Source organism: Cibotium barometz, chromosome 20 (genome assembly GCF_041138505.1).
Source record: "Cibotium barometz isolate CiBa-2024 chromosome 20, ASM4113850v1, whole genome shotgun sequence".
NCBI classification, from domain to species: Eukaryota; Viridiplantae; Streptophyta; class Polypodiopsida; order Cyatheales; family Cibotiaceae; genus Cibotium; species Cibotium barometz.
In genome coordinates, this window is record NC_141065.1 from 29,496,976 (window position 1) to 29,524,144 (window position 27,169).

The 27,169-nt window shown below is 45.4% G+C and overlaps 2 protein-coding genes across 3 annotated transcripts in view; both read left to right on the forward strand.

Moving 5' to 3' along the window:
* LOC147627766 (glycoside hydrolase family 2 protein) overlaps nt 1-27,169 on the forward strand; it is a 149,286-nt gene that overhangs the window by 112,301 nt on the left and 9,816 nt on the right. The window lies entirely within an intron of this gene.
* On the forward strand, nt 11,349-13,903 carry LOC147627767 (uncharacterized). The gene is made up of 3 exons (XM_086814732.1): nt 11,349-12,747; nt 12,878-13,193; nt 13,301-13,903. The coding sequence occupies exons 1-3, from the start codon at nt 11,498-11,500 to the stop codon at nt 13,757-13,759; spliced, it is 2,025 nt and encodes a 674-aa protein (XP_086670858.1). The 5' UTR covers nt 11,349-11,497; the 3' UTR covers nt 13,760-13,903.

Consider the following 27,169-nt stretch of genomic DNA (forward strand, 5'->3'; position numbering starts at 1 on the left):
TTTCCATATGGTCAAGGCATGAATTACAGCCAACAACTCCTTATAGATGCCGAAAGAAAGCTCTGCATCATGCAAACAACAACTTGTCTCTCTTGATTTAGGACAGCTCTAATGTAACTTTGTGATGCATCACACTCAACACATGAAGGTTTCTGCAAGTTTGGACTGACTAATACTGGTCCACTCATAATGGCATCCCTGAGGCGAAGAAAGCCTCTTTCTCATCAATGGTCCATTTGAAGACTGCCTTCTTCTTAGTGAGCTCATGCAATGGTGAAACAATCCATGCAAAGTGCTTGACAAAACGCCTATAGTACGAACATGAACCCAAAAAGCTTCGTACTTGATGTATGGAAGATAACTCAGGCCAATTCCGAATGGCTTCTATCTTTGCAGGATCCATCTTGATGCCATTCTTCAATGCAATGTGTCCCAAATAGGGAATCTCTAAGAGGAAAAATTCACTCTTCGTCGCATTGATAAAGAGCTTGTGCTTAACAAAGCTCTTCAAATACAATAGCCCAGTGTTGGCGGTGTTCCTCCTTGTTCTTGGAGAATACCAAGATGTCATCGAAAAATGCACGTGTGAATTTTCGATGCTCATGGAAAATGTGATCCATCATTTTGTTAAATGTGGCCGACGCATTTGTGAGTCCAAACTCTGCAAATACAATAGCCAAGTGTTGGCGGTGTTCCTTCTCATTCTTGGAGAATACCATGATGTCATCGAAAAATGCACGTGTGAATTTTCGATGCTCATGGAAAATGTGATCCATCATTCTGTTAAATGTGGCCGACGCATTCATGAGTCCAAACAGCATAACCTAAAACTCATACAAACCAATTGATGTCGTGAATTCCACTTTGTGTACATGTTGTGGTACCACATGCACCTGGTGATATCCAATCTTAAGATCAATGCTATTGAAACATGAAGACCCATCAAGTTTATCAAGGATGCGGGATTACAAACCAATACTTGATGGTAAGCTTGTTTAAAGCCCGGTAGTCGACACACATGCGAAAGGAGCTGTCCTTTTGCACTAGCAAGACAGGTGAATAGTATGGTTAAGAGCTTGGTTGAACCAAATCTCGGTCCAACAATTCGGTCACTTGTTTCGTGATCTTTTCTTGCTGTGCTCTGCGTACCCTATATGATGGTCTATTTGGCGGGTAATTACCTAGCACCAAATCAATGCAGTGATCCTCGTGTCTTTTAGGAGGTAATTCTCTTGGCAAAGCATCTGTAAAACAATCTTTAAATGCGTCCAAGAATTTTAACCTCACTCATAAGAGTGTCTTACCTATACTACATAATCACATTTAACAATGTCACATACAAAAACCAAGTACACAGAAACACTCTTTTTCATTGCTTTATTATTCTGAACATGAGATACAAGTGGGATGGAGCTTCCCTCTTGGCTAGCATCAATAACATGCATGCGGCCTCTATGCATAAAAGCAATCTTGCTTGTTTTACACTCCCTGCATGGCTCAATGCAGTGATGCCACGACTTTCCCAACAATACATGACATACGCGCAATGGTGCAACCAAGAAATTTTCATGATCAAGATACCCGTGTATGAATGTGCAACTTCCCCATAATAGGGGTCAATCTGGGGTCCCATGTCCCCTACATCAATGTTCAATGCAATTGTCATCTCCATAGAGATAAAAGTTATATGTGGCACAGTCGTCAAACATAAAGAGTGCGGGCTGATCCTTAAGCTATCCCCAAGCTTTGCAAACTACCCTCTTTATCATCATTCGTTGTATCCCCTTGCACTTTGAGAATGGCATGCACATTAACCTTTTGCTGCTTCTCCTTGTCCTTATTTCTTTTCTTTTTTTTAAAGGGAAAAACTTTCTATTCGTTAATGAAAAACCAGCCACAAAGGGCTACATACAACCATGAAGGGCTAGATACAAACTTGCCTCAATGTACGGGGTGGGGATCAAAGGTGGAGAAAGATGCACTTCTCCTCGGGTTGGCCGCTCTTTGAGGAGAAGGCTATCTCGTGGGGGGGGTGGGTAACCACAAAGGTGGTCTGTAATGCCAAGTGGGATCACTGCGTCTATCTGTGAGAAAAGGGCGAGGCCGCCATAGCCTCAAGAAAGCTTCCCGCCGCTTCCACATGCGGTCGGAGCCACCCTGCAACTTCCCCCACTGATCGCGGAGAGTATGAATGATGTTGAACCAAATGCTCCCGATGGACTCTGCAGGCAGAGTGTGGGTACCCTCGATGGCTTTGCTACATCAAGCTCTCCATATGCGCCAGGCTGTAATGTTGCTACAAATCTCCCATCTGTGGCACAACCCTAGAATCTAGTTATCAGTAGATGGGGTTGGGACTGGTACTGCCGATATGCGAAGATGAGAGACCTGAAGGGCTAGTCTCCAAACTTCCTCCTCACAAGCCATGACAACCCCAACCTCTATGGCCCAAGCAATAGTGCCTCATGAAATGATACGGGTCGAGGTCTTGTCCTTCGAGAAAATGCAGAGAATCTGTTGCCAAACTTGTTGAGCCTTTGGGCAATCCCAAAGACAATGTCGCTGAGACTCTTGAGGGTGGCCGCACCTCGAGGTCGAACAAGCTATTGGTCGACTGCCATTGGCAAACCGAGTGCCAACCGCAAAGCTCCTGTGTGCCGTCAACCAAAGAAAGAGTGTGATCTTTCGAGGTCAAAAATTGTCCCAAAGACTCTTCCAAAAATGTGAGAGAAAACGCTGTGAGAGGCCCTATGATTGCCAATGTATTGCTGCTACTGGGGTGCCCTCAACCTCGGGCATCTGAATCTTGCGGCCTAGCCACGCTGTGTATGCGAAGAAAGGGGTATCCAGAGTCTCATCTCGAGAAGCAAGATCACGCCAAGTCCGCTCCCCTGGTCCCACTGGAGGCGCGTGAGGGGCCGGCTCTCCCAAATCCATAACTACGAGAGTCTCTCCCCGGCCACCTTGACCGACGGGGGATCTATGTGCCACTCATATGCTTGAAATCCTATCACCCTCACCCTTTGTAAGGTGCAGCCATTGAAATCCTCCAATGGGGGCTCTGATCTCTCTAATCTGCCATGGGGACCAATAGAAAAAGTGAGCAAACCACAACCCTCATCCGCACCATGGACCGCCAAGAGAATATTATGCCAGTAAACACGCCTAGCCACAATGGGGGGGTCGGGTCAGGGATAGGGGTCATCCACTCTTGGGGAACAACAGAGTCGATGCTGAGGCTGAGTCTGTCTCTACCTCAGATCCCAGCCAGGTCTCTCTCTTGAGCCTTCGGGGGAAGCCGTCTATGTGCAAGCCAATCACCAAGAGACCTGACAGGTCCTATGCTCAATGCTCCCCATGATACATTTGGCTTGTGGAAAAAGCGGGCAGGCTGGTCGGGCCACGGGACTGGGGTGCTTCTTCGTTTTCTCTCTCTCCCCCCCATGGAGGGCAATCGTGGGTAGGACTTGATGGAGGTGGGCTGAACACAGCAGCAGTCGGGCTGCAGGAAGCTCAGAGCCCTCTCCCTCTCCTGACTACTGGCGGGCTGAACAAAGGAGTAGCCGGGCTGCAGCTCTTTCTCTCTCTCTTTCTCTCTGGTGAGAAGCGGACGGGTCTCCAGGCAGGGCTGGACGGGCAGATGCAGCAGAAGTACGTGCTTTTCTCCTTGGAGGACTGTTGGGCTGCAAGAAGCGCACAGTCGATCTCTCTCTCTTCGCAAGTTTGGGGGAGGTTCTGGAGACTGAAGGCAGGCCTCTCTCTTTCTCTCTCTTGGAAGGAGGCGCGTAGCCTGGACTGTTTATGGGATGTTTTTGGTTGTCTGCAAATTCAGCTATGTGCTTGGGTTTCCGGCTGCAAGTACAGGTCACTTGGATGTGTTTCTTGGCATGGGAGTGATGCAAGCTCGCATGGTTGCATGCTCATGGAGCAGATTGTTTTCTTCCTGCTCGAAAGGAACAGAGGGACCTACAGTTATGGGCATCTCTATGTTTCCAGATGTTTCATGAGGGAACAGGTAACTAGATGTATGCCATTGTTGGCACTGTTGTTGAATGGTGTTGTGAATGGTTCTGTATGGAAACAGGACAAAGGTTTCAAAGGGAAACAGGCCTAAGGGTTTCATGTGGAAACAGGTCGTAGGTTTCTCGAGGAAACATGTATTTGGGTTTCTCCAGGAGAAGGTCACATGCAGGCAACGGTCACAGGAATGGACACATGTCGTTGCTACTGATTGGACAGGGGACAAGGAATCCATGACAGAGATGGATAGTACCCTTGGAAGGTAGAGAGGGTTGGTACAGGTGTGCCGACTGTATGGTATGCTGTGCTGTGATGCAAGCTCTCTATTGGGAGACTGTTTGGGAGTCTGTGTTGTGATGCAGAAGCACTGAATGTGTCAGGGTGTGATGCTGTTCATAGGGTGAGAGGCTATGGATGGTTGTGGCAGCCCTGATCATGGGAGAAAGCTTCTGTATGCAGGACTCAATGTGAGAGAGTCTTTCGATGTGAACAATGGCTGGAATTGTTTGTGGATGCCAAGTGGACAAGAAGCCATGATGCAGGCTTCATGGGTTCTACTGTGACCGGCTGAGTTTTGGGGCCAATTGGTGTCCTTGTACTGTTTGCAGGAGCACTCTAGCTCCCCCCTGTTTGTTTTCCTTTTTTTGGTCCTCAAAGGTGTTGAAGTGTTTTGTGTGCGAGTGTTTGTTTCACACCGCCCTTTGGTTTTGTCTGAAGACCGAGGCCGGTTTACAGTGGCTGCTATGTAGTCCTGCAAGGTAGCATTGTGACGCGTATCAAGACCGGATTTGTAAACTGGTTGAAGCCAAGACTTGAATGTACGTTGCTTCTCGGGCTCACTTACGAACAAAAATGGTGATACTTCCAAATAGATCTTCAAAAATTTGTTCACATAGGCTTGCACTGTGTCATTGTCTTTCTGCCATATACTTATCCCATTTGCTCATGATCTTCTCTACAGCATTTGGAGGCAAGAATTGTGCATAGAGCCTCTCTTTGAAGTCCTCCCATGTCTAAACAGGACTACTACAAAGCTTTTCAGTAATCCACCAATGGGCAACCGAGCCCTTTAGAAACATGCTTACATGGCGAATCTTTGGCTTCTCGGAAAACTCATCATCACTGAAGGCAATATCAAACTAGGCTATGAAAGCCATTGCCTTGCTCGCATCATAATCACCATGATAAGCTTCAAACTCACCTGCCTTAAATTCCTTTAGCCTCTTGGCTTGGTGACCCTCCTCGTCTATCTTGCTCTTGCCCTTATCAAATGGGGCAGTAGTAAGTGCATGCACATGACCATGGCGAGAAACATGTTGCACGGAGGCATGTGCCCTATTATGCTATGGTGACCTATGGAAAGGTGGCCTCCCAGCACTTGCATTCACAAAAGGATCCCTGCATGAAACTTGTTCTCCATGGGCATACTTGGTGGCATGAAAGTCGTTCTCCATGGGCATACACAGGTCACCCTATGCTACGGTGACCTGTGGAAAGGTGTCCTCCCAGCACGTGCATTCACTAAATGATCTGTGCATGAAACTTGTTCTCCATGGGCATACTCGGTGGCATGAGTAATGGGTGACACATGATTGTCCTTGGCTGTCCCAACATTATGCGTAACTTTCAGCCCATGACAACGTTCTTCCCTGGCTAATTCCATTGGCAAAGTACGGCGGCTAACATGCTCATCACTTTCCCCATGGGAAGCATGCATCATATAACCATTTCCATCATGTTTGCTACTCTCTGTTGCATGTACATCTCTTTCTTTTCCTGACCCATGTGGGGTAGAGGCTTGCGTTGATGGAGTTGATGGTTTATTCTCTTGTGGATGACTACCATGAGGTTATAAATTGCACTTTCTTATAAGGTGAATTTGGGCATGTTCGTGGATTCATCTAGGGGTGTGTGTGTGTGTGTGTGTGTGTGTGTATATATATGTATATACACAGGTCACCCTATGCTACGGTGACCACCTGTGGAAAGGTGGCCTCCCAGCACGTGCATTCACTAAATGATCTGTGCATGAGACTTGTTCTCCATGGGCATACTCGGTGGCATGAGTAACGGGTGACACATGATTTTCCTTGGCTGTCCCAACATTATGCATAACTTTCAGCCCATGACAATGTTCTTCCCTGGCTAATTCCATAGGCAAAGTACGGTGGCTAACACGCCCATCACTTTCCCCATGGGAAGCATACATCATATAACCATTTCCATCATGTTTGCTACTCTCTTTTGCATGTACATATCTTTCTTTTCCTGACCCATGTGGGGTAGAGGCTTGCGTTGATGGAGTTGATGGTTTATTGTCTTGTGGAGGACTACCATGAGGTTATAAATTGCACTTTCTTATAAGGTGAATCTGGACATGATCGTGGATTCATCTAGGGGTGGGTCGGTGGGTGTGTGTGTGTGTGTGTGTGTGTGTGTGTGTGTGGAATGAATGCGTGCGGTGGTGTGTGGTGGGTGAATTGTGGACCTGCTCGCTTCTTGCCTGCGCGTGGTGGACCCGTTCGCTTCTGGCCTGCGACCTGCTCGCTCTGCGTACCGCTTGTGTGAGAGAGAACCTGTTCGCTTCTGACCTGCGACCTGCTCACTTCTCACCTGCGTACTGCTTGCCTGCGCGTGGTGGACCTGCTCGACCTTCAGCTACCAGGCCGCTCCACGTACTCAGAACCCTACTGCAGCTCCTGCCCTTCGCGCGCGCGCGCGCGCGCGTGTGTGTGCGTGACCGGCTGCTGCTGCTCCTCTGCTTCATCTTGTCAGTTCTTCGCACGCCTTCCTCTCTCTCCGTGCAGTTTCGCCTTCCTTTTCAGGTTCAGTTCGCATCTGCAGATTTTCTAGAGTTCGAAGTCAGTTTCAGAATTCCAGTGTATAGAGCTTTTTTTGATTCGCATCAGCAGAAGTCAGTTTCAGTATTCCAGTAAATAGAGCTTCCTTTTGATTCGCATCTGCAGAAATTTTTTAGGCTCCTGTATACAGCATACAGCTTTCATAAAAAAAGAAGAAGTTGTTTAGCAGTGTTCTACAGATTTTACTCTTGCAATTATGTCTGAGACTATTGTGACCTATGCTCGCCGGGATAATGCTGCAGACAGTAACAAGAGGCAGCATGCTGCAATTGAATCTGTCACCATGATTAAGCAAGATTCGTCGGATGCATTGTTTGTATATGAGGCCTTATGTGAGGACTTTGTAGACAGTCGTGTCAAATGGAAGGATCCGCCTCCTTCTTTCAGTTATAAGATTAAATTGCCGACGATTGTGTCTCCTCTGCGTAGATACTCAGAGAAAGGGATTATTCTTTTCTTTCCGGGTAAAATGCCTTCTGCGCAAGAAGTAGCTCAATGGATTCAGTCCATTCTAGGTGGACCCTTGCTAGATGGAGTTCACTTTGCAGCAAGGGGTTTTTATGATGTATTACTGTCTGATGGTAAATATAAGCAGCAGATGCTTGAAACTTCTCCCCTTACGTTTGGTGTACAGTTTGGCACATGTGTTACCTTGGTCCCTGACCAAGGACTATCAGTCCTTGATTAGGCATCGTTGTCCTGTTTGGGTCGAGGTCGTGGATTTTTTGAGGGAACATTTGCCAGGTATAGCAGCCACTCTGGGCAAAGTGGTTTGTGCACCTCATCCTACAGGAAACAAAAACAGATTTTGCATCTTGTGGGATACGGACCATGAGCAACCACCTGCAATTGTTGTGGAAGTAGAAAATGTGCGTGGCATGGGTGCACGTTACTTCAAATTAAATTGGGGAGTCTTTGCAGGTGCTTGTTTCACTTGTCATAAGTTTGGGCATATGGCTTCTGAATGTCCTTCTGTGCTGCATCCTCCGCCGTTATCTGCTGTACCTCCCATTTCAGCGAATGTGCAGCCAACCCAAGTTAAGGAGATACCAACAAATCAAGCCACTCGAAATACTCAAAAGGAGAAAGAGAAAGGAAAAGCTAAAGTTATTCCACAAGTTGTTTCTTCTTTGGCCGTGCCTAATCAACCTAAGGATAAAGGAAAAGATAAAATATCTTCGGCCGAATGGAAAACTCCGAAAAAAGCTACTATGGTTCGTCGTGCTCCCATTCCTTCACGTAATTGGACTGCATCTGCCACTATTGCACAGTCTTCCACTTCATCGACTATGCTTTCTAGAATATGGTCGGATGTAGTTCGAGGTGCTTCCTCGAGTATGGATGCCGATGTAAATGCTTTGGATATGTGTGTTGATACGAATATGCATGAGTCTCTCTTGATTCAGGGCGAGGGCTCTCTCCCTAATTCAGTTGTTGTTATGCAGCATTGATTTTGCTGGCTGTTCACTGTATATACCTTTGTACAGATTTGATGTTTGATGCTCCAATAAAATGTCTTTCGTACAATATTAGAGGACTTTGTGATCCTAGTAAATTTAGGTTGTTTTGGCACTATGTACATAAAATGCAACCTCATCTGGTGTGTGTGCAAGAACACAATCAGCACACCTTAGTGGGTCAATCAGGTCACTTTGCTGGTTATGATATATTTTATACGGGCACTCAGCATTACTCGGGAGTTTTTATGCTTGTTAAGCATGATTTGCAACCAATGTTGGCCTACAATGATTCTGCTGGCAGATGGATGGTCATTCAATGTTTATTGTATGGACAAATTTATGAATTTGCAACAGTTTATGCACCACAAAGCTCAGTTGACAGGGCAAATATATGGTCGCAAATGTTGGCTTATCCCTGGCTCCATAATGCATTCCTTTGTGGAGATTTTAATAATGCTCCATCTCCTGAATTTAATTCCACTAGAAGAACTCATATGCTTGGAGCTGAACGCAAAACATGGAATGATTTGCTCTCTTCCTGCAATATTTTGGACCTATGGCAGCATGTATTCCCTCGTCTGCAAGGGTTTACTTTTAATCACAATGCTTTTCCACATATCTGGACACGTCTGGATCGCTGGTACTTGTTACATGCTGACCAATACGATGATTTTGTTTGCAAGCTATGGATTGATCGTTCCATGTTACTCTCTGATCATTCTCCTTTATGGTTAGGCCTTTATTTTGATATGCCACAAGATGTTTCTATTCTTCAGAAAGATAGGCTGTTGCTTTTAAACAACAGTTATCTTGTGCATGCTGATTTCAAGGAAATGGTTTTGCAAGCCATTGAGCCTTTGCTCCTTCAAATGCATGAGGATATTGACATTGCTTGGTTGCAATATGTTCAGCGCATGCAGGCTGTGATCTGTGATTATGGTCGTTATTACATGGCCAACTTGCGGGATCGGATCTTGCAGGCTAAAGAAACATGTCAATCTATGGCTGATCTTGCTCAGTTTCGGGTTTTAAATACTAATGAACAAGAATCTTTAATGCGGCTAAGCATTTCCTCATGCTAAATGATCAGAGAAAATTGCAAAAATGGTTGACACGTTCGCGACATCGAGCTATCTTAGATAAGGGTTGCTCTTCCAAAGATTTTTTCAAAAATCTACATGCTTCAAGACAAAAGGAATGCATCAGAAGGGTGAAAAAATCTGATGGTCAATGGACTCATTCTTTGTCGGAGCTCTCGTATATTGCTAGTCAGCATTTTGCAGCTCTTTTTGCTAAACCACCAACTACTTCACCTGACATATTTAATGCTCGTTATGCTTTATTGCATCATGTTCGCCCCACTATTTCTCCACAGGATGCTTTGGAATTAGAATCTCCGTTCACTGATATTGAACTTAAAGATGCTTTACGTTCAATGGGTCGATGGAAATCTCCCGGATGGGATGGATTGATAGTGGAATTTTTCCATGCTTTTTGGCCTCAGCTGGAACAATCATTGTTGTATATGATCAATGAAGCTTGGGCAAATGATGTACTACCATCTTCTTGGAAAGAAGGATTGGTTAAGCTTTTCCCTAAACGGGATCTTTGTGAAGCTTTTTCTGATTGGAGGCCCATTACTCTTATGCCTGTCATCTATAAGCTTCTGACTAAGATGTTGGCAAATCGTATTAAAGGATTTTTACATGATGGTTTGCATCCTGCGCAATATGGTTTTGTGCCTCGGAGGCAAATCAATGATAATTTGGCTAATGCTTATATTGCCATTGAATATGCCAAATACACTAAGCAGAATGTACTCATTTTGCAGGTTGATATCGAGAAAGCTTTTGATTCCGTGCATTGGGACTATATAGCTATGACTATGAGTTATCTTGGTTTCGGTGCGAAGTGGCAAAATATTGTGTATTGGCTCTATAATGAGAGTGATGCTTCTTTGATTTTGAGCTCTTCTCTATCGGATTCTTGGAAATTGGGACGTTCAGTTCGCCAGGGTTGTCCGCTTAGTTCCTTGTTGTTTGCTATTGCCATGCATCCTTTTCTTTGCTACTTGGATTTTTTGCAAGCTACTGATGAATTGCATGGCTTACAGCTTCTTGCTGGGCATACTTTCCTGGCTTAGGCTTATGCTGATGATTCTTTTTTTATGTCCAAGAATAGGCAACAAGATCTTCAGAGATTAATGGAGGCTTTGGAACTTTTTGGTCTGGCTGCTGGTTTGAAAGTGAATTTCCGTAAGTCTACCTTGCTTGCGCTTAACGTACAGCAATGGCATCATGTATTGTGGCCCGGTGGAATACCTCCTGGTGGACATATCATTCGTCATTTGGGTTACCCTTTGGGTTGGCAGCTGTCATCTTCTCAAATGATTCAATGGGTTATGCTAAAATTGAATCGCAAAATTGATTATTGGCAGCTTTCCACGTGGCCTCTTCATGTACGTCTCAGGATAGTGCAGGCTATTGTAATGGCTTACATACAGTTCTTTCTTCCATTGATTATGTGGAGGAAAGCTGATATAGGTCGGTTTATGTCTCTGGCATAGTTTCCAGAAACGGCGTTTCTGGAGCACCGAAACGCCGAAACGTTTCGGAAACGTTTCCAGAAACGGAAACGGCGTTTCTGGCTTTTATTTTTTTCCAGGGTTCAAAAACCCGCGTGCTCTCTTCGCCGGCACTTTTCGCTTCTTTCCGCCGCCTGTTTGGAGCTGCTCTAGCCATCTACCTTGCCCTCTACTCCTCTACCTCCACATCAGCCCTCTACCACGCCCTCTACCTCTCTACTTGGGGCCTCCACCTTTGCCATCTAAGCTCTACCAAGCAAGAAGGAGTCACACCTTGCTCGCAGCCTGCAGGACCAGAAAAACAGCCTCCACTTCTCGAATCTCTCCGAGTCTTCCGACCTCGAACCGCACAAGTAAGTAACATGGCTCGGACTCCGGATCCTTTTTGGCAGCATGTGGAGCAAGTGGGGGCTTATGCAGGATCTGGTGGCTCCAGGAAATGGAGATGTAAATATTGTGGGTTGGTCAAAACGGGGAGTGTCACCCGTGTGAAGGACCATCTTGCTCATGTTCCAAACAAAGATGTAGGGCCATGCCCCTCTGTTCCTCTAGATGTTCGGAAAAGCCTTGAAATGTGGAGGCAAAAGCGTTTTGCCGTTCCCGAAGAGGAAGTATCTACAGCAATGGGTGGTCAAGAGCATGAAGCTGGCTCAAGTCAAGCAGCAGCAGCAAAGAGGGCCAGAGGCAGAGACACAGGATCAGATTTCTCCTCTACCTCAGTGTCGGGTGTGCATGCAAGGAGGACTCCTTTGCCAGGTGATGTATCACATTCACAAGACACCCCTCCAAAAAATACTGTACAAAGGGCTAGCATCCAAGCAGGATTTCAAAAGCAAGCAATTGCAGAGGCAACTAGGGAGCTCACCCGGATGTTCATACGGTGTGCCATTCCCTTTCATGTGGCCAAGACAAATCAATGGAGGAAGACCATGAGGGCCATCAGCCGCATTGGATGCGAGTGGGATGGCCCTACATCTGAGGCTCTGCGGACACGAGAGCTAAAGCGGGAAAAATCATGCATAGAAGTGCAGCTAGAGCCCTTGAAGGAAACATGGAAAAAGTATGGCTGCACTATATTGTGTGATGGGTGGTCAGATGTACGCAGGAGAAATGTATACAATGTTTTGGTGTCATGCTGCAAAGGCACTATGTTTTTGAAAGCCATTGATGCCTCCCTCCCAGGTCTCACAGTTACAGGTGCATTTATTTGGACACATATAAGGGAGGCTATAGTGCAAGTTGGGCCTGAGAATGTTGTGCAGGTGGTGACAGATAATGGAAGTAATTGTAAGTCTATGGGCTCTATGCTAGAGGATGAATTTCCAGCCATTGTGTGGACCCCTTGTGCATCACATAGCCTCGACTTATTGATTGAGGACATAGGTCAAATACAATGGGTTGAAGCCATCTTTTGCACCGCACGAAGCATGGTGAAGTTTGTGAAGAAGAGGCCAAAAGTCTTGAGCATGTATCGGGCCTACAGCACTCTTGAGCTATTGCAGCCTGCAGCCACCAGATTTGCATACATGTTCATTGTGCTTGAGAGACTCCTGCGAGTCCGCAGAGAGTTGGTACGCACTGTCTACTCAAATGAATGGCTAGAGTGGGATGAGAGAGAGAGCCCCAAGGCAAGAGCTTTTGTGCGTGATGTCATGAGAGAGGAGTGGTGGGTAGAGGTTGAGGGGTTGATCAAAACTCTCAACCCCATCTACACAGTGTTACGCATTACAGACATGGAGGGCAGTACTCTAGGCCTTTTATACGAGTACATGGACAAGATTGGGGAGGCTCTCAACAAGCAAGACTACTTGAGAGCAGAGCAGTAAGTCTCCTCAGTCATGGCTACCCTTGCTTTACTTCTTATCTTTATTTTACTCTTGAGTCTTTACATTGGTCTCGACTCTTGACTCTTGTTTTTTGTCCTTTTTTATCTTATGGTTTGATCTCTAAAGGGTTGATGAAATCAAGGCTGTGTGGAATCGGCGATGGGATTGGTTTCACAGGCCGATTCATGCAGTAGCACATGTATTGCATCCTTTGTGGCGAGATGAGGAGCAATACGAGAACGAGGAGCTAGAAGAAGGCTTCATGACATACATGAGGAACTTGACATCTGGTAATGTGCACATGCTGAAATGTATAGAGGATGATCTCTTGGCCTTTCGCAACCAGACAGGGAGCTTTGGTCGAGAGACTGCAAAGCTTCGAGAGACTCAGCTACAGCCTGTCTCATGGTGGGAGAAGTATGGAAATTGTGCTCCCACGCTGGTAATTCACTACCCTTAACTACAGTTTACATAGTACACTGTACAATGTGCATCTTTCTTGTTTCCACTTAGTTCTAATTTCTAATTGTATGTGCATTTCAATAACAGAAACGCATCGCCATTCGAGTGCTCTCACAGGATTGCAGTTCGGGTCCATGTGAGAGGAATTGGAGCACTTGGGCCCTCTTCCATACAAAGAAGAGGAATAGGCTGAGTACCGCTCAGCTAGAGCGGTTGGTGTTTTGTCATTGCAACCTCCAGCTCCTTGAGAGGAATGCCCGACATCCGGAGCCTTCACAGGTGAATGTGGATAAGATCGACATCATGAGGGAGAGGTTCATCCCAGAGATCCCACAGAATGAGCGTGATATGTACACCTTGCTTTATGAGGAGCTGACAGTGCCGAGCCACAACACCCGCTGCACCACCCATTCTCAGAGGCAGAGGGGGGGATCCATCGCTTCCACTTCAGCAGAGGCAGAGGACCATGATCCTACCATTTCTTCATCTGAGCCTGACTCTCATGAGTCGGAGGATGACTCCTCCATGGATGATCTTGATGAGTGATTTTTGGAGCACTTAGCTCTAGGATTTTGTCATGCCAGCAGCTGCTGCCAGCCTGCCAGCCACATGGATATTTTTTGATCATGTTTTGTATTTACTATAGTCTATACATATGGATTATGGATTATGGATGATGGATGATGGATGATGGATCTTGTTTTGTATTGACTCTTTTGAGGCTTGAGCCTACAGTTGTCATTTCTGAATTTTGATCTATCATTTGAGTCTTTGACATTGAACTTGTTACTTAAGCAAAGATGTATTTTTCAAGCTTTTGTAATGTTTTTATTAATTATATATGTATGTATTAAACCCTAAAACCGAAACTCCGTTTCCCCGTTTCTTCCCGAAGGCCGAAACTCCGAAACTCCGTTTCCCGCCGTGCTCCGCACCCCCGTTTCCGAAACTCGTGGAAACTATGGTTAAAATGGATTTTCCAAAGAATTCAACATAAACTGGAATAGTGGAAGATTTCGACTTGGCCTCTTCATGTCAGGCTCAGAATAGTACAATCCATTGTGATGTCTTATGTCCAGTTCTATTTGCCCTTGCTGCATTGGTCCTCCAGGCATATTTCAGCTTTTATGTCTCAAGCTATGGAGATATTATGGAAGACAAAAACTGCTGTGAAAGCATTGAGACTGATGAAGATGGAAATGGTGTGCTCCCCAAGGATGCATGGTGGACTTAATGTCCTCAATATAAAATATCATGTACTTGCAAGGAAGGCTACAATGTTGTATACTTTTTTCCATCAACAGCAGCCATGGACTTGTATGTTAGCATCCATGTGTGTCAACATGAGGACTTCTGCTTATGGTCATTGGATTACGGATCATTGGGAGGTTGTGATTAGGAGATTTGTAGGGAGGATACCTGGTTGTCCTTTCTCTACTGCTCTCATACTTGACTGGAAACAAGTTCTCTCTAAGGTCAAATGGGCTCCTGATAATTGCTTGCAGACAAACTCGATGAGGAAAGAAAGTATTCATTGGAGTGCCATCTTTGACACTCCATTGGCTTTACAGGAACCTGTTCGGGCATACAATCTTATGAAATTGGGAATTAGGTACATACATGATGTGGTAGATGATCGGGGATATGTCTTATCCTTTCCCGGGGCCACTGCTTCCTATGCATTGGGAATGCATCATAGGTTGATATGGAAGAAAATTGCTGATTTATTGCATCCCTTTTTACCTATTCCACCTGTGGCTGACACAAACAAGCTTCTGGATTGGCAATTACAACCATCTACTACATGCATTCATCCTATTCCCCTTCCTGCCTTAACCTCCATCAAAGCCTATAGGCTTCTTCAGCCTGCCCCATGGATTCATCAACATGCTAATTCTCTGTGGCATATAAGGAAGCCCCTCTCATGGTGGCGGAAGAATCTTCGGATGTTGTGGAAGTGTAAAATGCCATTGAAACAAAGACTTTTTCTTTGGAGATGTTTGACAGGCACATTGTTAGTGGGGGTCATACTTGCTAAACGTCACATTGCACCTTCCACATGTCTAAGATGTCAGGCTTCCTCAGAGACTGTTCTTCATCTGCTCTGGCACTGCCCTTGTTCCAGGATCCTCCTCAGGAGAATTTCAGATTTTCTTCGGCTCCGTTTCCCTAGTCACAGATTTGGGAAACATTTCTGGCTTTTTGGCAGATATATGCGGTCTTTGTCCCAATACTCACTATTTCTCTCTTGGGTGAGATATTGGGCTCTTTGGACAATTTGGAGTGAGCATAATTTGGCATACTTGGGTCGGCAGAATCACCAGTCATATGAATACTTCAGAGCCTCATTGCGGCAATCCTTATATGATGCCTGCCATGAGGGTGATATGGATGCTTCTTGTTTAGAGCTTTTCTCTTTATGTTTCTGACATTTGGGATATTCTTCGCTTCAGAGACTTCCCATCTTGTAAATTTATGAGCATATAAATATACTGCACTGGATATTACCAAAAAAAAAAGTGTGTGTGTATAAGTATAAATACATACAAATATATATATATATATATATATATATATATATATTGTTTTGAAGTGATTGAAACCTCATCCTTGTGTACATAAGACTTGATCTTGCAAGATAAATTGTTACTTGTCTCCACACACGGGAGTTCTTTGAAACAATTCACCTGTTTTGCCTTTGACCACATCTCCACTATTTATGAGATAGTTGAGAGCCATCTCTGGAGGGTCCACACCCAATTCCATTGCCATAGAGTCCATAGTGTGTGCAATCATAGACTTGGCCTTCTCTCATAAAGCATCTTCAGCTCTTCCTCCTTGGCATACAACTTCCTCTTTATGCGTTCCATCTCAGCCCTCAACACATTTGGGTCATCTTCATGCATCTTTTGTTTACTTTGAGAGTGCTGTTCCATGTGTTTGCTTCTCCACAAAACCTATATGTGTATGCATGTTACCCAAAGCATCAGAAGCATGTGTACCACTTGGCTTGCCATGTGAACTAGGTCCTTGCCCACTTTGTGCAAGGCTGTCCATAGTGTATGACAGCTGTTCATATGGAGCCCAATGCCCAAACAACCATTTCCCCATTGAGAAAGGGAAACAACCGTGCTCTAATACCACTGTAATACCACCGGCTGGGTGTGAATGCTCATGGGGACCGTCTCATGAACAAGAAGTTCATCAACACTTAAATATGGACCAACAACAATGCAACAGATAGCTGAAAGTACCTAACATTGCTCAAGATAGCACTGCAAAGATAGAGATTGCACAATGCACGACCACTGGGGCTGCGAATGGGCTGAAATCCCCCTCAATACTAATTTATATTATTGGAGTATTTAATCTGTGTACAAAGTTCCAAGGGCTTTCCAGCCAGATATTCCATGCAATGAAAATAGTGAATACAGGTTACCAAAACAAGAGAGTGTAAGAGTAGAATTTTGATGCATGACTTGTCGAAAGAGTTAAAATCACCAGACCACCAACCTCATACACTTGAGTGCAGTGAACACGAAAGTGTCGTTCCGAGACCACGCACGAACAGGCGCTCACGTATTAGAGCGTGGCTCACTCCCTCGGAGAGGCTGTGGTGTAGGTCCTAGAAGCACAAGTACACAAACCATGGTTGTCAGGTACGAAAAGTTCGATTCGGTACGGTACGTTCAAATATGGTCTTGCTTGAGCCTTGAGGGGGAGGCTTGAGCTTTGAGGAAGAGGGAGAGAGCCTAGAGGGGACTCAAGGGAGAGGGGAGGGTTGAGCAATCAGCACTTGTGAGGATGGGGTTGGGGGAGGGCCTATTATATAGATAATAGGGAGAGGCTCAAGGCTCAAGCAAAGGCAAGTTGGCCAATGGCAACCAAAAGGCCAAGCCTCAAGGCAAGCAAGCAAAAGCTAAGCAATGAACAGCCCCAAAAAACGCCAAACAAACGGCTCTCCAAACGGTCAAAAACGGCGAACAAAACAATTCAAAAACGGCCGCCTGAGATCCGGATCAAACCGCCAGCGCACGTACCGAACTGACCGTATCAAACTTGGGGGTTGGTGCGCGAACCGGGTGCAACTATGACACCTCATACTGTGACAAGTATGCGAACAGGTATTGTGGAGGAGCAGGTACTCAAGCTGGTACCACTTGTTGCTGGCAGGAGCAGCTACTGTAGTGGATACATAAGGTTCAGCTGGTACAACATGTATGCGGCAGTTTTAGCAAGTACAGATTCGTACGGCTGCAAGTACACAGGCGGCTGCAGGTACACAGTCGGTAGGAGAGCTGTACGGCAGTTGTTACAGGTTTCGGCGGCAAGTACAACTGGTCGCTGCTGGTTGGGTACAGCAGGTGCAGCCGGTTACAGTAGGTACAGCGGGTACAGCTGGGTTCAGTATATAAGAAACAGTTGGGTTCAGCACAACAGGTGTTGGTACGGCTGTAGGGAACAGCAGGGTACATGTACAGCTGTGGGGTACAGGTACGGTTGCAGGGTACAGCAGGTACAGCATGTACGTGAGCCGGTGCAGAAACAGGTACAGCAGCGTGCAGTAGTGTGTATGGCATGCTGTATGGGGCAGTCAGGTACTGCAGTAGGGTACACGGCCGGTGCAGATGGGTACTTTAGGGCAGGTACAAATCAGTACTGCAGGATGGAGGGATCACGCTATTACCACTCCCCTAGATCCCATTGAAGTCGGGCTAGGGAACAGGTCTCCCAAAGCAATCCGCAACTTTGAGAGACGAGGGGTCAATGTGCCACCTGCACTCGTGGAAGCTGACTATCCTGACCTGCTGTGGGGGGCAAGGTGATACTTATCAAATGTGGAGTGGCTAGGTAGCAAAAACGCCCTTGGTCTCCTATTGTAAAAGCCATAAGGGGAAATCCTCCCTGCATACCAAAGATCTTCATAGGACGATCATGCTGTGAGAAGAAGGCAACCCCTCTAGGTCTGGTGGAGATGCAGGGCGAGTGAGCCAATCTGGAGGAATGGCTGAGTCAGTGGTGAGGCTGCGGTGCACCCCCCCCCCCCCCCCCAAAACCCCCGGCGCGGCTAACAACCCGAGCGTACCCTAGCCAGCCTGTCCTGCTAAACCGGAGGGGGGAGCTCTTGGAAGCGAAGCCAAGTGCTGGGGCCTGAGCAGAGACAGCGGCGGCAGGGAGCTCCATGGTGGTGACCTGAAGAAGGTGGGTGAGCTCGTTCCACGTCGAGGGTTGGCAAAGGCTCTTCTTCTCACAGGTAGGTGGCTCCTGAAAAGCACTGGAAAGCTTTTGAAGCTCAGAAGAGGCTTACTGCAAACTTGTCCCCAAAGGAGGTACTAAGTTTGCTTAGCGGAGCAGCTGTGAAGATCCATCTGATGCCAGAAGGCCACGGCCGTGAATGGGGATACGGGTCAAAATGTGACCAGGGACGATGGTATCTGTTAGGGGTGTAAATATTGAGAAGGCCAACACAGTCCTCAAAGGAAATAAGCACCCACAATGCTCTACCAGGGATGATGGTACCGAAGTCAGTTACCTGGGGAAGAAGTTGACTGCCAATGGAGATGCAAACCAACCAAAGAACCCTCTCCCCCACCCGATACTAATGTAACTCGAGTGGGGGGACTTTCAAACTAAACTATTAATGCAAATTCAAAATACTTAATAAATATCCGCAAATTCCTGTAAGTGAATACAACCGAAAATCTTGCAAGTGCATCTCACATCTGAAAATGGGCAAATCAGCCAGTAGAAACAGCAAATGAACTGGTATGGGTAGAAACAGGGCATAGAACAACAGTCGATGATTGTACGATGCTAGGTTAAGCACAACAAAACCAGGGCCTTTATAGCAAACCCAACCTTACACTATGGAAGACCAACAGCAGCACAACACCCAGCCACAAGGTATAAACAATCAATGCTCTTTCACTTCCACCCTCCAAAAGCACAATATAACTCTGACATGAATAGGGAAATAGGCTATGCTTAATCAAAGTAGATAGCTTTCAAGTGGATTTATACAACTGCAATAGATACCCTTGGTCAAAAGTCTACACAACCCAAATTTCACAAATGGAAAAATTAAGGTGATACAATTGAGTGGAGCACCACCATCACATCACATCACCAAGTCAACTCACTCTTGAAACTGCTGGCCTTACTGGCACACACTAACCCAACAAGCTTCAAGGGAATATCCAAAAAGAGAGAACACAATAAAAAATATGTCAAGTTGAGAGGATAACCACACAATCCTCAACACAAACACCAAGCAAACTCACCACACACAAAGCTCAGCATCAGAGTAATATGTCTCAATCATGTATGCTCAAGTAGCTATTGAAAGGACAGCCAACAAGCAAGTAGCCTTTTCTCCACCTGGTTGCACCAGATCTTGAGTACAGCAAAACTCGATCACACAAGGGCACCAACACGGTCTTGAAATTTCAACAACAGTGGGCTTTGAGGTTTTCGAGCTCTTCACAGTCGTCCACAAGATCAAGGCCTTCACTCTAGGATGGTCTTCTCAATGTGCTCCACAAGCTTCACTCCTCAATGGCCTTCAAGAGCTTCAATTCAAAAGATCACCTGCAGCTACACACACCCTTCTTAAGCTTTTAGTTCAGCGGCATCTTCTTCAATCCTCCCTCTTCCTTTCGAGCTCTTCACAATGAGCTTCCCTCTGCAGCCCAACCTTGACAGTAGTGTTTCTGACCTTCACTCTCCCTTCTGTTCTTCCTCACGAGCTTGCTCACACCGTTTTATAGTGTTATGAACGTTGTGAGAATTTTGACAAGCGTGCCAAGTGGCTGGACATGCTATTGCTCACCATTACTGATCAATCCAAACACTGCTGGACAGCTGCCGTGTCGCCCCATTATCACCTTTCTCTGTGCTGCCATACTGCGCCTTCATTCATGCTAAAGAGAGGACCCCCCATGCCCATCTCGATCAGTCTTCACACCCCCAGGATCAGTCGGCTCATTGCTACGCCATGCCCATGTGGGCTCCTGCTCCATACTCTAGCTATTATCCTCCTCTCTCTCCACGAGCTCTTGATGCCGCCATCACACGTACGTCAACTAGCTGCCATGCTGTATACACACCACTAAGGCGTGGTCGTCAGCCACGCAACTGCCCATAGTCTCCATCTTCGAACGTTTTTTAAAACCTTAGTTTTACTTTTTTTGAAGGATAGCCCAAAGCCCTTGTTCACATGGCTAGGCTCCCACTTAACAAGTCCATCACAACACCACCACATCCACTTGTCCGCGACCACCACTCTCTCCCGAAAGCAAGTTTCTCAAGATGTGATAGCTACAACTTCATCATCAATCCAAAGCCCAAGTGAGTCAATGGCATTGTATACGATCAATCAAAGTCTTCGAGATCAAGAGTGCAATGTTATTAAGAGCTTCTTCAGAAGAGTTGTCATCATCCCTTGAGCCTTGTTACAGACATACACACATTGTCACAGGCATACCCCACAGACATCATGCTATATATACAATGATGATAAAGTGCAACACATATCCACAATGCAAGAAAGCAAGCTAACCAGCTAATCACAAGAGCACCTCTGCAAGCTAACAATCAGGAATTCCACACCCACACACCACAAATTACATACCCCCCGGGCACTATCATGCCTGGACCACTTGTTCTTTGGCCTCTTCTGTAAATGATTTTGGGGTTTGTCATTTTCTCCTAACATGTTTTGCCCACCCCCGAGCCTGCTGAGGCATTCATGTCCAACAGGCTTCAGTTGAGACACATGGCACTACAACTTTTGGTTTTGAGAAGGAACATCCTCAACCTTGTCTAATAAATCCTCTTCATACACAAGCTGCATGAACTCATCCCACTCATTGCCAACACACCCATCCTGTCCCTGGTATTCCAAAGCTTCTTCTTCTTCCTCCTTCACATACAAGAGTGCTTGAGATGCTTCTTCGCAAACATGCTCGGCATCACAGTGAATCCATCCTCCTAGATTAAACACTTCGGGTCCTTGTAAAGCTTGAAGCTTCCTTTCCTTTCTTTGATCAAAAAGCCACTTATGCAACTTTTCCAGTTCACAAACAACCGGTTTCCACACTCTAGCACCAGTGCCTACACTTGGAGCTCCACCATGCACCTCTGTACCTGTAGGCACCATGCACCTCTGTACCTGTAGGTATCTACACATACCACCATTGCTAGGCAAACTTGTCATCAGGATATATCTTTACAAAGACTATCAAACACATGCTTTGGCACTTATGTCACCAATTGGTCCACTCTCATGTTTTGGACAGTGTTCGGTGAGCCCGGACTTATTACACAAAGGATGTGAATGGGGAATTTTTCCAAGTTATGATGGGTTGCCAGACACTCTGGAACTCATATAGATCGTGGATTTGCTCATATATGGCTCCTACACAAGATATGTGGATTTCATACAAGACCTGGAAGAACTATGGATGGTCAAAAATTGAAGGAAGAGCTTCAGGGTGAATTATGCTAGCATGGACAGGCCAGAATTATGGCTTAAAGTCTTGGATTCCAAGGATTTAATCATTTATATAGTTTATAAGATTTATAAGTGTATGTGTACACTCTTACTAAAGTTGGGCAGCCAACTGTTAATAATTTATAAGTGAATACACCCAGGTTGGACTTATTTTAATTTACCGAGGCCAAAACTCAATTATAGGCACCCGGACAGGCCCCTTATAGAAAAATGTGCTGCTATTCTGGGTTTGGAGGCCTCTTGTGGAGGGCGCCTAGCTAAAAGAAGCAAACCCTGGTTTGCCTGGCACTCAATGTGTGATTTTAATGGCTCTTTTGCTCAGAATTGAAAATTGGTGGCTGTTTTTGAAGCTACAGTGTTGGGCGACTTCTTCTCTGCTGTTTGGCAGAGCTTGGTTCTTGATGCGAGCTGTGTTTCCAAAGGTGGTTGACTACTCCATGGTGTATTCAGAGCACTTCTGTCGAGAAGTGTCAATTTTGGGGCTGATTTCTGATTTTGGAGCAATTCTGTTGTGAGAACTGTTGATTTCATGGCTGATTTTCTGCATATACACATACTCAAGGCTGGTCGACTTGTTCTTCTCTGTCTCTAGAGCTGGTCGACTGTTGTTTTAAGCTCTCCAGGGCTTGTCAACTTGCTTTTACATCATCCCAAGGCTGGTAGGTTTGCTACAGACATGCCTAGACACATATATGGAAAGACGGCAGTGCTTGGAGGCTTGTTGAGGGCTGTATTTTATGTCTTGGGACTGATTTTCAGCGCTTGGGCTGTGTGGACAGCAAACCCTAATTGCATATAGTGCATGTACGCAGAGGGAAAGATTTTGCAGACACCTGGAAGACAGTTGAAGGTTGTTTTTTCTGTTTTTAGGACTGTTTTCAGCATGTAAACAGTGTGGCTAGCTAGTAGGGTTCATGAGAAAACCAAGGGAGTCCATGGAGTGCGCTATTGGTGTCGGATATGATGCTGAAAGCTGTTTTTTGTGGAAAGCAGTGTGTGTGGACACAATTATTTATCTTTTGTACTTGGAAAATTCCGGTGCTGGAGCACCTGCATCCTTTGTTTCACATCTTCTCCCGAGGAATAGAGAATTCCGTCAAAGGGGGGGCAGCTGTTCTGGTCCCAGTGTGGTGTCCTATGCACATGTTTTATTGTAAATATTCTGTGGTTCATGTTTTAGTGTTTAAGTTGATTGATGATCATGCAAAAGTGTGTTGAAGACCTTAGTCCCCCGGGCCGGATTTCGGTGACACTTCAGAGGTAAGAGCCATAGGACCAAGAAACTCTTGATCTTCCTTATGACACAGCTTTTGCTCTAGTCATGCAAGCATTGGGGTTCAAAGGAAAGACACTAGAACCTTCATCATCATCACCTGTAAGTATTGAAAAAACATGGTCACCAACACTAGATCTTGTATCCTCCTTGTCCTCGTCCTCCATCAATCTTTCTTGTGAGCTCCCAATCCCCTTTTGGTCTTCGAAAGCCTTCATGGAAGCCTCCTCATTATAGCCCAGTAACTCCTCCTCAGTTTCATGCACCATTTCCATAAAGTTATCCCATGTATTGCCCGAGTTCTCACCTTGTTCCGCTCCCCTTGACGACGACTCCTCTTCCTGAGTAAAGGAGATGATATGCTTTTCCTCTTCATGACTTAACACTTTGAAATCCTTTTCATTGTCTCCTTGATAAGACATGTCTTCACAAGTAGCTTGAATTTCCGGTGTGCTCAAGGTTTTCTTAATCAAGGTATTCTTTGGAAGGCCCTCGGAAACATACATCATTTGGTGAAAGAAGTTCTTCATGCTCAGTACATATGTGGTTGTCTACATTGCTAGGCTCATTAAACTTCAAGGAAGTACATGTAGGAACATTATGAAACACACCCATACCACCACATTGTCCATCAATTGGGAAGACATTCTTTGATCCACCTGGCAAAGCGCACACACCAGAGACGATAACATAGTATACATAGGCACTTGGAACATAGGCTTCTCTTTCAAGGAAGGTACGTTGATTAAGCCCAGCTTGAACGTTTTCCATTGCTTCTTTTGAGAAATCTTCACTACATCTTCAAAAGTGCAGGGCCTTTTTAGCTCCACCTTTACTTGCAGTGGTTTCTTCAAACCAGCAACAATGAATCTCTCCTTCTTTAGCATTGAGGGGAGAGCCTCATTGCCAAGAGACTCTCCCCATCGGTTCCAAAGCTTCGAGAAATTTGTTGCATAGCCTTCAACTGCTTGGTTCTCTCCTTGACGTAGAGCCAAGATCTCGTGCCACACCAATTCGGGTGCTCTCACTTTATGGAACTGAGTCAAGAGGTAAATTTTAGCACCATGATAAGCTAGTTGAACTCGAGAAACACCCAGCTTCAAGGATGCAACATAGTCCTCGAACCACCTCTTTTCCTCTTCTTGCAAGCAGAAAGGAAGAATCTTCAAGAGCATGCCAGGATCATCTTTACCTTTCAAGAATGCTGCAAACTCTATCTTCTCCAGGAACCTGTTCACATCTTCATTAGGTAACCCATTAAACTCAGGGAAGTCCTGAGCCATGTCAGCAATCTTTGACAAATACAACTCCTCTGCAACCTGTTGACATTTTCATTAGGTAACCCATTAAACTCAGGGAAGTCTTGAGTCATGTCAGCAATCTTTGACAAATACAAAAACTCTGCAACCAAACTCTTTGACTTGGAATTAGCGCCAAGGGATTACAACCAATGCAAGACATATGGGATTACCACCTTGGGAAACTTACAACCAAGTTCAGGCTTCTCGTGGAAGGGAACATCCTCAATAGAACAAGTTTCCTCTTGATCTTCTTCACTTTTTTCACATTAGTTTGAAGACAAGGTTTCTCTGTGACACAGACTTCTCTTTCTTTTCGTTAACAAATGGAAAACAACCGTTCCACAGAGCAATCGTGAAATAAGACCCGAAACCTGCAAAACAAAGTCATAAACTGTGAAGGGGGTGCAGGCCTGACTCACCACCCAAACATGACAGCCGGGCAAAACCCACAAGACCTAACTGTCCCCACCGAGCTACGAGCTGAGCTAACTAGCAAGACGCACCGACCAATCTCTATCCCATGATGTCCCATACCGCCACGGAGCTACCCTCGTGGCCTCTAGACTAATGTTGGCCCCGGCTGCAAGAAGCAGGTGCACGTCTGCGCTAGATCCAGGCTCTTGACTATAGAGCTCTTGCATGGACTCGCGAGACTCTAACTAACTGACTGATCTTGGCCACCCTTTTATAGGCTTTTGGCCGGTCACCGGACGTCCACACATGGGTGCCCACCCGTCAGTCCATCCCTAGCCCCAGCTCGCCAACCTGCCTGCCTAGCTCCAAGCTACCCCAAGCCTCGAAGCTAGTCTTGTGTGCGTGATGCACACGGTAGATACACTTTGTGCACGTGACATACTCTCCTTTTTCTAAGAGCTCCCTCCTGAGCTCAGTAAAAAATCAGGGTAAGTGTAGCGTCCTCCTCCACACGATTCTTCTTGTATTCCGTGAGTAGCGTATGCCGCAATCATCTTTGACGAAATCCAAGAATCTTTTTTGGTTCCTATGGCACAAATGTCATATCCTCGATATCTATGATTTCTTGAGGAGTAACTAACTGGTCTATTCCACCCAATACTTCGTTAAGTCTATTGACATGAAATTCGAGATGAACTTTCACATGAGAAGGCAAGTCCAATTTATATGCAACTGAATCAATCCGATGCTTAACTCCAAATGGTCTGCAGTATCTAGGGGATAATTTCGGAGATCAACCCGTCCGTAAAGTCTCGGGATCTTCCGAAACTCGCAAATACGCCATTGTTTCTTCAGAGAACTCTCTCGGTGAACGATGTCTATTAGAATAAAATCTGTCTTTGTCTTGAGCGCTTCTAATAGATTCCTTTGCAACTTGTAACATTTCTTGCATGTCTTGCAAAAAAGTACACGCTGCGTCATGTTGAAGCCCTGAAAATCCCACAGTAACAGGTGATCCAGGTTGAAATCTGTACATAAGCATTAAAGGACTAAAACCTGTACTCGTATGCTTAGTACTATTGTATGCAAATTCTAACATAGGAAGATAATCCTTCCATGAACCCTTTCTTTTAGAGACATATGCACGAAGCATGTCCTCCAAATTTGGCCATCAGATTGAGGATGATTTGAAAAACTCAGATTCAAAGTTGTTTCCAACTTCTAAAAAACAAGCCTCCAAAAGTCACTTGTAGAGTCCCTATCACTGACTATGTCTTGCGCTAACTAAACAATTGCTCGATAATTTGTCTTGCTAATTGCGTAGCCGTAACAGTCTTCCGTGTAGGTAAAAATCTAGCCATCTTTGTCAAGCGGTCTACCACAACCCAAATAGAATCGTGGCCATCAGATTGAGGATGATTTGAGGAACTCAGATTCAAAGTTGTTTCCAACTTCTCAAAAACAAGCCTCCAAAAGTCACTCGTAAACTTAGAGTCCCTATCACTGACTATGTCTTGCCGTAAACCGTACAGTCTAAACAATTGCTCGATAAGTTGTCTTGCTAATTGCGTAGCCGTAACAGTCTTCCGTGTAGGTAAAAATCTAGCCATTTATGTCAAGCGGTCTACCACAACCCAAATAGAATCGTGGCCTTGACGTGTTCTTAGCAATCCAGTAATTAAATCTATGGCTTTCAAAGGTTGAGCGGGAGGAGATGGCAAAGCAAGTGGAGGAACTTTTGGAAATGGGGTTCATGCAACCAAGCCAATTACCCTTCGCCTCACCCGTTTTGTCGGTAAAGAAGAAGGATGGATTTTATAGAATGTGCATCGATTATAGGGATCTCAACAAGATCACTATAAAGAATCGATATCCCATTCCAAGGATTGATGATTTACTTGATGAGTTGAAAGGAGCAAAATATTTACCCAAGATAGATCTCAAGTCCGGGTAGTATGAAAGAAGGAGATGAGTTTAAGACGGCCTTCCGGACTGAACGGGGTCTATTTCAATTCATGGTTATGCCCTTTGGTTTATCAAATGCTCCAGTCACATTTCAAGCTCTTACGGACAAAGTTTTAAAGCCATTCCTCTACAAATCAGTTTTGGTCTCTTTAATGACATACTTGTGTATAGCAAGTCAAGGGAAGAGCACTTGATGCATGGGGAGCAAGTGTTGAAGGTGTTGAGAGAGCACAAGTTGTTAGGGGCTTGGTCAAAAGTATTAATAATGTTGGGCATGGGCTAGAGCCTTGAGCATGGTTTGGACATAAGGGAAGCCCATTGGCATGGATATGGCCGGGCAAGCTTCAAGCTTTCCATAGCTATGGGTACTCCTTTGAGTGCATGTGGTACTCCATTATGAGTGCATCTTTCTTTCTCTCTTTCTCCATCACTACAACGATACGCCGGTGCATATGGCCGGAGAACCTTTGGTTCGAGATGGATTCCTCTCC

Excerpts from the sequence above, each read along its gene's own strand:
- LOC147627767 (XM_086814732.1), top strand. The coding sequence starts at position 11,498 with ATGTGGAGGCAAAAGCGTTTTGCCGTTCCCGAAGAGGAAGTATCTACA. Across the intron at positions 12,748-12,877 it reads GACTACTTGAGAGCAGAGCA|GGTTGATGAAATCAAGGCTG; the intron begins GTAAGTCTCCTC and ends TGATCTCTAAAG. Across the intron at positions 13,194-13,300 it reads GAAATTGTGCTCCCACGCTG|AAACGCATCGCCATTCGAGT; the intron begins GTAATTCACTAC and ends TTTCAATAACAG.